The following is a 12,597-nucleotide window of genomic DNA, read 5'->3' as shown; positions in this document are numbered from 1 at the left end:
AATTTGCATCTAATCGCGTGTATAAATAAAGAAGTGTCCAGTTCTACATCAGTACCTTCTCTTTCTTCTCTCCAGAGGCATTATGTTGAGGGGTCGCATGGTGTACCACGGCAAGCAACGTGGTTTACTGCCGTAGTTTTACTACATTGACTATCCTTGTCCGGCTTTCTAGAACCCCTCCGACAACAACATGAGCCTACGTTGCTTCCTGGCTATTAAAATATATGCCTATCAAAACTAGTGCCACTGAAAGCTAATGGCACACCAGGTCACAGGCAGTCGTTGAACGTGATTTTAAAGAGCACAATAGGTGCCTCCTATATTTTGGGGACAATCATAACATCAGCTTTCATCTTTCTCATTCACTATTTTGCCTGTATTTAACTTTCAATAGGAGTGTGTGAGTAATGATTTTCAAACCCGAATCAAATACTAATCGAATAGCGTCAGAGTTGAAAGTAATTTAATATAGAATACATTACGAATAATTCTTTATGAATAATAAATAATTATTAATAGATACCTAATATTATAATAATAAAACTAATAATAGAGAACTTTATGAACAGTTCTATATTAACGATGAAAACTTCCGTTTTCAGCATTAATATGTAGTAGTCTTGACATCGCAATATATTCACGCCATTACTAAATTTGTGTGAACAGATTGCATGTTTCGAATTGCAGTTTATTAAAAGCACAAATAAAGCAACAAGGTCACATAGGCAGTTTATTATCATACTCAGGACTCTTAGATAAGTGGGGAAGATAGCAGTCTAGCACAACAAAAAGGGAAGGAAAGCGGAAAGAAAGCACAAGACACATTAAAGAGGCTAAAGTAAAACAATGATGCATAAAGAATTTTACGATATACCTTACACACTGCAGTCGACCTTGTGACGCTGGACAACATGCCACCAGAGGCGGTGTTCGAGTCCAGCCAGCGAGCCGAGAAATGTGTTGAGGCGCCGGCAAGGGACGCTTTCCCACCCGGATCTTCATGGCAATGTGCCCATGGACGTCTCCAGGGCGGGGTTCTTTGGACAGCTGCTGGCCCTGTGGTTATCAGTGCACGCTTTCATAATCACAATCTTTCTATGATCTTCTGCTCTCTGATCTTTATGAGAACCCTCGTTAACCTTTCCGTAAAGCCTGCCTTCCTGAACATATTAAATTATCTTCTATAAAAAATCTATAAAGGATTGTCGAAAGCTTTTTGTGTGAGAAAGATGTTTGGTTGCTGCTGGCGTGCGTCAGCACAAGGGTGACAAAGATTGTTAATACTTTTAGTCACCTAGGACACTTCAGATTCAGATTCAGATTTATTGGTTCCAAAAAAAAAAGATGTAATTACATGACAAATATACAGACGAGGGTCCCAAAGTGAAAGAACTGTAGTGGGATCCTCGGTTAATAACAACATTGATGGTGATATCGACAGTCAGCAAATTAGCGTATTATAAACAACATCTACAGATTAAATACATCATTATACATGTCATTTACAATCAAATACGAAAAAGCACGTTATAAAAGAAAGTCGGAAGAAAGCATGGATGAAATACAAGAAATGTCATGCGAGATAAAAGTCAAAGGTACACCGCCAGATCTTAGTTAAGTTATCGCAGGAAATTATGCTTAAGGGGATGTTTAAAAATTGCAAGAGAAGTACAGGATTTTATGGTTCATGGTAATTAATTCCAAAGAGAAATTCCAGCGAAGGAAGATCTTTTTTTTTTTTGCCGTAATTGGTATGAACCATGGGTAACAAGAAATTGTTGTTAGCCTCAAATCTGGTCATACTTTTATTCTGCAAAAGGTCAGTTGCAATGAACGGAAACGTAAGGTTATTATGAAGCAACTTGTGGAGTAAGACGAGTGTGTTAAACTGGAACAAATTATTAATAGGCAAGATATTATACGCGCGAAGTAACAAAGAGGCATTGGATTGCATGGAGCTAGAAGTGATAATGCGTATTGACTGATTTTGGATATGTTGAATTGATGATAAGTGACAAGCATACGTGTTGCCCCATGAAACAATGCCGTAATTAATGTGACTATGAATGAACGCATAATACAACGCTAGCAGAGCCTCACGAGAAAAAAAAGGCGAGCTTTGATTAATGCACGTATACCAAACGCAGTCTTGTGCTTGAGATGTTGGAAGTGAGAGCAAAATGTAAGGTTAGGGTCAAGATGTATGCCCAGAAAAGTGACATCGGTGCTAACTGGAATTGAATGAATTCCAAGCTTTACTTCAGGATTAGAAGTTAAGGCCCTTTGAGCACTTTTGAATAACATAAATTTAGTTTTTAAATGATTAAGAACTAAGTAATTGTTGCTACACCATTTTATAATCTTACTTGATGCAATATTTAACTTAGAAGTAAGAGTACTAACATATTTGTCAGATGAAGATGTGGTTGTGTCATCTGCGTATAAAATGCAATGAACGTAGTTGGTGGAGTTAAGAGAATCCGGAAGATCATTAATATATCAAAGGAAAAGCAAAGGGCCCAGAACTGATCATTGTGGTACACCTTGGTTAATACATTTTGTTACTGAGAAAGTATTTGCTGCATGTACTGTGTATGGCCGGTCAAGTAAATAATTTTTAAGAATGTTAGCACAGGACCGGTTATACCATCAAGTTTATTAAACAGGACTTGATGGTTAACTGTGTCATAAGCTTTACTGAAGTCTAAAAATACAGATCCGACTAAGTTTCCCGAATCAATACATTTTTTTATGTAGTCAATTAGAGATAGAACAGCTAGATTGGTGGAACTTCCTGGGCGGAAACCAAATTGATTGTTCTTTAGCAATTTAAACTTTGTTAAGTAGTTATTAAGACATTTAACAAATAATTTCTCAATGAGTTTACTAAGGCAGGAAATAATTGCAATTGGTCGGTAATTATTAACTGTGTGTTTGTCGCCTTTTTTTAAAAACGGGAATAATCTTGGAATTTTTTTTTTAAATGAAGGGAATGCACCTTCTTTGAACATAAGGTTGATAATATTACAGAGCGTGTCGCAAACTAAATGCGCAACCAGTTTTAAATGCCTGACAAAAATATTGTCTAAGCCAGGCCCTGTATTTTTAAGGTTAGCAATCGTGGAGCACACTTCATTTGGTGTAGCTGGTAACAAGAAGAATGATTGTGTCGTACGTATCAAAGCATTATGCAACTGCGCATGTACGTTGTTATTAGCGTAAACAGAAGAAAAGTAGTCCGGAAAAGCATTAGCAATTTCGCTGGGCTCAGAAAGAGTGAGACCATTGTAATTTATTTTGGTTATAGAGGCATCAACAGACCATTTGTTAAGAAAAGAGTTCAGTAACGGCCATTGCTTTTTGGGGTCATCCTTATTCTGATAAAATTTATTTTCGTATTACTTATTTTTCGCCTGTTTAAGTAAAACATTCAGTAATTTACAGTACCTACTATAGCGCCTAGCTAGTCTAGTATTAAAGGGCTGACGTTTAGTTTTCTTGTACATGTTTTCCTTCTTTCTTAAACTTTCTAGAAGACCGTCCGTCATCCATGGGTTGCGCGGATATTTATACTTTTTCCCACATTTTACAGTGCGTGTGTTACTCGAAACGGCCAGTAAAAATAAAGTGCAGAATTTGTTTAGTGCTTCTTCGGGATCAGACATAGAATAAATTGGCGACCAATCAGTTTGACTGATGGCTTCAATAAAGGTATCTGCACTAAATACGGAAGTAAAGTAGCTATTATCGTTCTCTTGTATTTCATTGCTAAATGTAAGAAAAACAGGAAAATGATCGGTTATGTCAGTGTTAATAACCCGGGAGCAAGGCGATGGTGATATGTTAGATAACACGGGATCAATAAACGTACTGCTCCCACGAGAGGCTACCCTAGTTGGGCAGTCAATGAGTGATTCAAAACTGAATCCAGCAAAACAATCTGTGTAAGTTGTGTACGAGGTAGCTTATGTGTCAAGTAAGTAAATATTAATATCACCTACAATCACGACATTCTTATTTTCAAAAGCTAGCTTGGACAATACTGCATCAAGAGAAAGCAAGAAATCGTTAAGGGAAGATGACGGTGAGCGATAAATGCAACCAAGGATCAAGTTCTTATTGTTATTAAGGAATGACCGGTCGACTGCTGTCCACACTGACTCACAATAATTCACGTTAACTGCCAGATCAAATCTGCGAGCGTAGGTGACAGCTTGTGAAACAAAAATGGCAGCGCCAACATGACTGTTAGTTGGACGATGACAATACTCGGGTTGATAAGATGGAAAATCGCTCATGTTGTTGTCGGAATCGGAAAGCCAAGTCTCCGATATGCAGATAAAAGTGAAGACATGGTGAAGTGAGGCAATGAAGTTATTAATTCCATCTATTATAATGTGTTATTAGTGTGTTATTAATGTGTGCATTATTGTGCCATCAGACCACTCCGGCAACCACCTTAACCTACCATAGACTCATCACAGTTTGGAAATACAAGTGCTATTAAAGTCAAGGACAATAACCATTTCAGCTATACTCCTCTAGTTTTTCAAGTACATGTTTATATTGTGCAAGTGCATGAAGCCCAAATTTTGAATCCAAGTTGCATGTAATACTGTGCCGAAACAAATTAAGCAATACGAGAATTGGGTATTGAAAATTTCTTTAAATGTTTCGTTAGGATCCAATGCAACAGTGCAAAGAAGTGGACAACATGAACGCCGTATCTGCACACGAATGCCTTGTCTGCACGCCTTACGCCTTTTTTGCTTATGAATCCTTACCAACTATATCAGCTTGCTGTCGTTCTAATGCAACAGTGCACTTAGAATATCGGAGTCCGACTTCCATAAAACTATGGTCCATGCCTGCGGTCTCCTAGAGTTTTGTACGTGCAACCATTTCCAAGCCAACCATATATATTGAAGAGCTCTCTTTTTGCTCTTACATGTTCTGCCTTTAACATACGTACTCTGCAATGGAATTTGTGGACATTTACTTTTCACATTGAAATTATTCAAGTTTCACCTACTCCATCCTTCTTAAGGGTGATCGCTTAGTAGTCATCAGAAAGTTCTGTTCAAACTCGACACTTCTGCAACAACCAGTTCTTTAAATCTGAGTACGTGTCCGCTTTGACATTGAAACCACCTGCCCGGCGTCATATCACTTACACCACATCTAAGCTAAGTTGGCTTGTTAACGTGCTGGTCATTTATTTAAGATTTAGTGAAGGCGCTGCTGTGTCTTTTAATATGGAAAATGATATGCAAGGAAACAAAACTTCATTTTGTTAAGCACTCGTACTGATATTTTAGGCCTTAAATCTGTAGAATTAAAGGTATCTGAGAAACCTGTTTGGATATATAGGATCGTCTATTTTAATAGAAGCATAATTAAAGGTCCCTTGAGGTCTCAATTTTAACAAATCAGCTTAGATTATTTCATAGGTGGACAATACTTGCAATACAAATTTAAAAGGGATGTTAACTCATTACCAATACTTCACTTCCTGACTTTTAAGTTGTGAAGTTTTGTTGATAATGTTGGGATTGCCATTAGTCAGGTTGGTGAACTTTAGTACACAGTTTAAAATGAGAGATTCGAGCTTAACTGGAATAAGCAATATTTGAGCGAAACTTCGTTGCTTAGCAATCTGTTGTTAAATGAACTGGTGCTCCAGTTGACACTGTAAACACTGCATAAAACGGACTGTTTACAAGTTTCAACCAGACAATCATTGCATTTCACCACAGATATTTCTTAAGACTAGGACTAACCACTCGCGTTCACACTAAACTGAAGTTACTTCATACTTCATTACTTCCACTGATTAAATTCCACAAATAGGACATATATGCTAACATAATTATTTAACTTCAGTTATCCAATTTGGTCAGTTAATACCACTTTGAAATTTGTTTGGAAGTAGTATGCACCTCTTCAAGAAACATCGCCCATGTCACACAGGTCAAATATCCACCAGGTGGGATCGTTAATGAACTTGTTTACATTACAACAGGCAACCTGGCATACTACGGCGCTGTATGCGGCAGTCAGAGTGCAGCGCGCATCACGAAGAAAAGGACACAAATTGTTTGTTGTAACGACTACATTTACAATACTTTCCCGCCATTCTGACACAAGCTCTGAAAATTGACTTCCATGTCCATCACCTATAGCTGCAGTGTCTCAGACAAATGTCTGTTTAATTCCAGTTTGGCGAGAAAAGGTGTACGTGTCATGAGATATCGAGGAAAGGCTGTACAATAGCATTGCATACTTCATATCCAATCAAACAATTGTGCGGATCGCCATTGTAACGTCTATTAAAGGAAGCTTCGCCTCGAATAGAATATACGATCTGCATGTGGTCAACATTATTCGCCACTTATGGTGCCACGAGAGAAACATTCAAAAACAAAGTGAAACATTAGCAAATGTAAAGCTGGCTGCAGTATTTCTAGAATACTGTACCGCCAAGTTTTGAATTCTGTTTTGTGACAAGGAACGAACAGAGTATTTCTTTAAACTGCGCGGCAACAAATTGAAGGGCGTGCTGCCTTGAACAATACATGTAGGGCTTTTGTCAACCCACACATGGACGCCAACTTCCCGAGCACAAAATAGAGAGCGGTCACAACAAAAAGTGTGGTTGACACACCAAAAATTGATAAAGCGAAACTAATTCAAAACAGTCGGGAGAATTGGGATTACCTCGTCTTCCAGGAAGAGGAACTTCGCCCGACACTTCGTCCCCGCGTTGCTCGAACCAAAAGCCCCGGAGATCTCCTACATAAAAGAGCAGCGATCATTGTTTCTTCCAGTTCGTGGTGTCTGCAAAAACGCGGCGTGAGTTGCATCAACGCGTTAATGGCTAAAGCTATTCACGACAGCATGTGAGCACTTATTCGCGAAACCAAGTGCACAGTCAGTGGCATAATGGCAACCGACGCGAAGTAAACCAGGGACATCTTTCCGGCTAAATCACCCGCTATTGCAGCGAATCCAATATTTAAAGACAAAGTAATCGCAAATATCAGACAGGGCAAAAAGAACGAAGTTAACACAGACGTTCGTTTTGCGTTCGTTAAACAAGTCGCTCATCTTGTCTCTTTGATAAACTGTAGCACGGAAGAAGTTTGGGCGTGTTGGTAGTTCACTCGTAAACTGGGATACCTAGCGCAAAAACCGACACAAGGACGAAGCAGGAACACGGGACGAGCACTCGTGCCGTGTTCCTGCTTCGTCCTTGTGTCGGTTTTTGCGCTGTGTATCCCAGTTTACGAAACAAACTGTGATGGGGAAAAAAATTTGCTACCAGTGATTCCTTCATGCACCAGTGATCTTATGATTAGCAGCTGAGGAGGCGACAAGAGCAGCTGGCTACCAGGTCTACAGGGTGCACAGCAGGACATCACGCATCTAGAATAGCTGGACACCAGGTCCGCAAGGCGGACACCGAGGTACCATGTCGCTAGGTCAGTAGATCCACAGGATGGGCATCAAGACACCAGGCTGCTCAAACAGCTTGCAAAAGGTCATCAGGGCGGGCTGCCAGACACCATCATGCTGGAAGGCCTGGCCACCAGGTCCGCAGGGAGGCAGCATGACAACGGGCTGCTATAGAACAGCCCAATGACCCAAGACAGTGTGAAAGAGAATCATTGTAATGCGGCGTCTACACAGGGGTACATACCAAGTTACCGAAGTTTGGCCTTAAGCATATTGATTGAATGGCAGCACGCACGCAGCGGCACATAAAACAAATTGAAGCCTCGGCGTTTTCGTGCGGAAACAACCATATGATTGTGAGGTACGCCGTAGGGGGGGGGGGGTTCGAATTAATTTTGACCACCTGGGGTTAATAACTGTGCACCCAATGCACGGTTATCGCGAATGCATATCGTCCCCATCTAAACGTACTTTTCAGTGCCTTTACAGTGAGCAAAGTTGCTGTAAAATAGGTTTAGTGATGAGGGGCATGTACACAGTGACCCAAAATAGCACGAAAGAAGTTCATTGAGGTGTGTCACATACCGTCACATAGCCAGTTATCCAAGTTGGCACCGCAGCTCTCTACCCGATGTTCTACCCATCAGACCTAGGACTACCCCGTGACACAAGTAAGCGTGGAACAGGTTAGATACGGATAAAAAACAACAGACAGATAAACATACCACAAACACGTTGAAGTTAAGGAATACTAAGCGCAACAACTAAAAGGTACAATTGTAACGCGCAAGAGTGCAACTGTAATATTGTCATGTTAAGGCTTTGCCTTGTGTCGTTATCTCTTAGAATGCCATCAGTATTGAGTAGGCGGGTAAGCGACTTCCGAGTCTAACTGAAAACGACTCTGGGACCCAATTTACTGCAGTCATGTAATCTTCATTATTTTTCTTGATCGAAAATGTGCGGCTTTATTGAATATATTGGCCAATGGCAAGCGTGGGTGGCAGATTTACGCGGAATGGGCTTGCGTTATCGCTTATCAGGGAAGTTCCCGGAAAACCGGAGGTGTTTACTTTTGCTGTACTTTACATATGCCTTTAGTAGACGAAATGAACTCGGAGATTATGAGCGACGCCTTATTGTCTGGATAGGGGCTAATTTTACCAGATATTTTAAGGCGGGAAAGCGAAGCAGGTAGACGAAAGTCATTTCACTGCTGGAATTCTGCAATTACACATGTAGCCATTGAAGCCGCACCCACAAAACTGCAAAAAAAAGCTATCGTTGATCATAATTACAGAAGCATTGGCGTACTCGAGTTAGCCGTGAAATTGTGTTATAGGCAACTGGCACTGCGAAAGGCAATGGAAAGATTACGATGCAAGATATTATTTATATATTTCCATGCGCTCACCTTTCTGAGCAGTTCGTACAGTCTGGCCACCCGCGTAGCGCTGCCTCCCACGACGCACCAAAGGCCAGCATCGTCTTTGCCCGACTGACGTAAGCACGGCACGACCACGTCGATCTCGTGCTGGTCGTGCTCGGCACGAACGAAAAAAGAAAAGACATCGCACGTGTATGTGAGAAGCGCGTTGAAATAGATGAAGACGTGAAACGTTGACCTCCTATTCTGTACATCATCAGATACTGAGCTTGGTACGAAGGCAGAAACGCTTTCGGCCATATACGCGTACACATCCGGTGTGATCGTCCCTCACGATGATTTCTAACCACTGGCTGTTTCACGCCTGGATGATAGTTTTAGACCCGCCGTGGTTGCTCAGTGGCTATGGTGTTGGGCTGCTGAGCACGAGGTCGCGGGATCGAATCCCGGCCACGGCGGCCGCATTTCGATGGGGGCGAAATGCGAAAACACCCGTGTACTTAGATTTAGGTGCACGTTAAAGAACCCCAGGTGGTCAAAATTTCCGGAGTCCTGCACTACGGTGTGCCTCATAATCATAAAGTGGTTTTGGCACGTAAAACCACATAATTTATTTTTTTAGAGTCTGCACTGGGTTCCGTTTATCCAGGTCAGTTATTGACAGGTGAGCCTTGCCGTGGGAAGGAAACTTACACAAAAATAAAAGTGGGTTGTAGTGTATATGGTATGCATTATCAAATACTTACTGGGAGCTTACCACTGTCGTTAAATATAAGAAAATATGCAGAATCACTGAATTGTACGGGTGCTAACACGTGAGGCAGAAACTTGAAGGTTAACAAGGAAGCTCGAGAAGAAGTTAAGGACCGCGCAAAGCGATGGAACGGAATATCTTAGGCGCAACGTTAAGGCACAGCAAGAGAGCGGTGTGAATCAGAGAGCAAAAAGGGACAGCCAACATTCTAGTTGGCAATCTGAGAAAAAAATTACAGCTGGAATATTAGAGTTACAGAATGAGTTCCAGGGTAGAGAAGCGCAGTAGAGGACGGCAGAAAATTAGGTGGAATGATGACATTAGGAAATTTGCATGCGCATGCTGGAATTAGCTAGCGCAAGACAGGGCTAATCGGAGATCATCCGAAGAGGCAGTCGCCCTGCCCAGTGGACATAAAAATACGATGATGAACACGATCAGTTTGACGGTAGTAGCATGCACAACAAGTGAAAATGTGCTAGTTAGGAGCTCAGCATACACCTTTGAACCTCAATACAATGAATGGGGGTTCTGCTGCAGAGGTATAAGGAATTAGCAAAACTGTGTTATGACGAAACGGGGCATAACGAAATGATGGATATAACAAAGTTGGTCAAATTCCCCTTCAAATACCCAGGAGATTCGTAGTGCAGTACACGTAACAATCGATATGACGTAGTAATGGATTTAAGGAAGTAATTTCTTCCCCTTCCAACTTTGCAATAACTGGGTTTTATTGTATTGAATATGATGAAGCAAGTCAAATGTGCACTAAAGGTGCACTATTGGCATGTATGCTATAGCATACATGCTAATATAACAGCTTTTATTATATTCAAAGGAATTATTGATGGGTTTTAACAGGTTTTGGAATGTTTTAGTAGACTCTGTGCAGTAGAACAATGGCAACAATGTCGGTGTATGATCGATACAGCAACGTTATACAGTATGATCCCGGCCACAAATAATGTGGTCGTAAATTACAGTCGAACCTCGTCCTACCAAACCACCACCTGACACTACAACACAATTGTTATACATATGATAATCGCTATAAGCGTTCATAGCTTCGAAAAAGTTTAGAGCAACTTTTTTCGTGATTCCTTATATCAAATATTAAGTTCTAGCTGATGACTCGTTATGTGTATTTGCACTTTGACATGCAGAACATGAAGGTTGCGCCCTGTCGAACATCCCTGCCAACCGACGTCAAACGTGGAGTAGCCCGCTGCGCGTAGACATCATGTTCGGCGGGCTGTTCATGCCACCGGCGAAGCTGAAGCACTGCGTCGCCTAGGTCGCTCGCCTGGCACATGTGGCCTGACATGAGCGTGCCGCAACGGATGCTGTTCACCTTGCTGCTCCAGGAGCCAGGTGGACCTGGGAGGGACACGGACGCCAGAGCGGGGATCTCAGCCTTCGTGTCTTCCTGAGCTCATGATTCATTGGCTGCGCTAAACAGTTGCACCGACGTTACAGCGCAGTCGGCCGCAATTTCCTGCCCTTCATTCCTCGACACGTTTGTTTAAATAAACGTATCGTCCATTAGTGTTCTATGGAATAACCAGTATGAAGGTTCTGGGCCCCTTGCCCCTGCAATACGAGAGGTGCGACGCCTGTGGGCAGTATATGCAACCTACCTATTCACTGTACAATGGGCACTATTCAAGCGAACTCCATGGAAGACAATCCCACGAGCTCTGGGCAAAGCTGTCAACGCTACTGCACATTCGTTGTCATTCACGGGCACCGTGTGTTCTAATATAATCTTATATGCAGCATATACTCGTATATGCTGTGGCCACTGCTCAGAGCACTTGCCACAACATTAGGCTTTGCTTTTCCAGTCTGGGAAGCAATGCTGCCTACTGATAATGTCCGCTGCTCACAACACATTTAACAACTGCAGTGATATTTATAACGTTCATGCAGGAACTTTTTACTTCTTAATGCAGATATTATATTGCTTGACAAGCCCGTCTCTGGCATGTACATCCTCCTCAGCTTCTTCCTCATCCACTATGTCCGATGGCGGACCATCACGAGTAGCATCGTGATCATGACCATCCACTCATCCACTCACCAATGAGATCTTCATTATGACACGAGATAGATCGTCGTTTGCAGCATACAGCCGTGTGGACTATCCCCTACACGCGATATCGGGAGATTGTGGTAATATGCCGCCAACTGTGTTGGCGAATATGCAAAGAAAGCTGACCACCTCACTGGATCACAGACGCAGATGAGGCTGCGGCTGTGATTAAACGGCCAAATCACGTTGCACCAGCTTTACAAAAAGCCTCCATGTCATCAGACTTTTCTATCTGAATGGGATTCATAGCAGTTATCTTCCTTCTCCCTTAATCCAGTGGCGATCACATCGACACGTCGCATGGTGTACCAGGGCAAGTGACGGGACCTCCTTCAGTACTTCTCCTACAGGGACATACCTTGTCCGTCTTTCAAGAACCCCTCTGACTACAACAGTACGCCTACGTTGCTTCCCGCTATTAAAATATATGCCTCCGAAAACCACCGCCACTAAAAGCAAATGGCGCACCAGTCACAAGGAGTCTTTGCACGAACGTTGAACGAGCACGCTGGGCGCCTCCTATCCTTTGAGGATGAACATAACACCCACCGTAATTCTTCTCATTCAATATTTTGCTTGTATTTCAATCTCACGGTGTGTGAGTAGCAATACTACAAAACTGTATTAAATACGAATCGAAAAGTGTCAAAAGCGAAACGAATTGAATATGGAATAATTTTCGAGTAGTTCTCGAACGAGGAACTGCCGTTCTCTCTATTAATATAAAGCATTCTTCACATCCCAAAATTCTCGAAACATTGAAATTTCAGTGATTATAATGCAAGTTTCGAAGTGAAGCTTATTAAAAGCACAAATGATCGAATCGGAGCAAATAAGCAGTTTATTCGCATGCTCAGGATTCGTTGATGAGTGCGAACTATAGCACTCAAGCCAGGAAAAAAAAGC

At 41.8% G+C, this 12,597-nt stretch overlaps 1 protein-coding gene and 1 long non-coding RNA gene across 8 annotated transcripts in view; one reads left to right on the top strand and one right to left on the bottom strand.

Moving 5' to 3' along the window:
- Positions 1-12,597, top strand: part of LOC142559826 (uncharacterized) — a 234,727-nt gene that overhangs the window by 52,228 nt on the left and 169,902 nt on the right. The gene's annotated exons all lie outside the window — the stretch shown is intronic.
- Positions 1-12,597, bottom strand: part of LOC142559806 (uncharacterized) — a 99,604-nt gene that overhangs the window by 5,465 nt on the left and 81,542 nt on the right. For 2 of the 7 annotated variants that reach the window (XM_075671467.1, XM_075671468.1), the window contains 3 exons: positions 8,870-10,976; positions 6,718-6,792; positions 875-1,056 (listed from right to left, as the gene is read on the bottom strand). In XM_075671467.1, coding sequence (XP_075527582.1) covers positions 875-1,056; positions 6,718-6,792; positions 8,870-9,142 — 530 coding nt within the window. In that variant the 5' untranslated portion in view covers positions 9,143-10,976. Of the gene's footprint in view, positions 1-874; positions 1,057-6,717; positions 6,793-7,470; positions 7,624-8,040; positions 8,551-8,869; positions 10,977-12,597 lie in introns of those variants that run through there. The other 5 variants (XM_075671471.1, XM_075671472.1, XM_075671473.1 and 2 more) reach the window with 5 other exon arrangements.

The sequence above is a fragment of the Dermacentor variabilis genome, chromosome 10 (assembly GCF_050947875.1).
Source record: "Dermacentor variabilis isolate Ectoservices chromosome 10, ASM5094787v1, whole genome shotgun sequence".
NCBI lineage: Eukaryota > Metazoa > Arthropoda > Arachnida > Ixodida > Ixodidae > Dermacentor > Dermacentor variabilis.
This window is presented reverse-complemented; position numbering and strand designations above follow the sequence as displayed.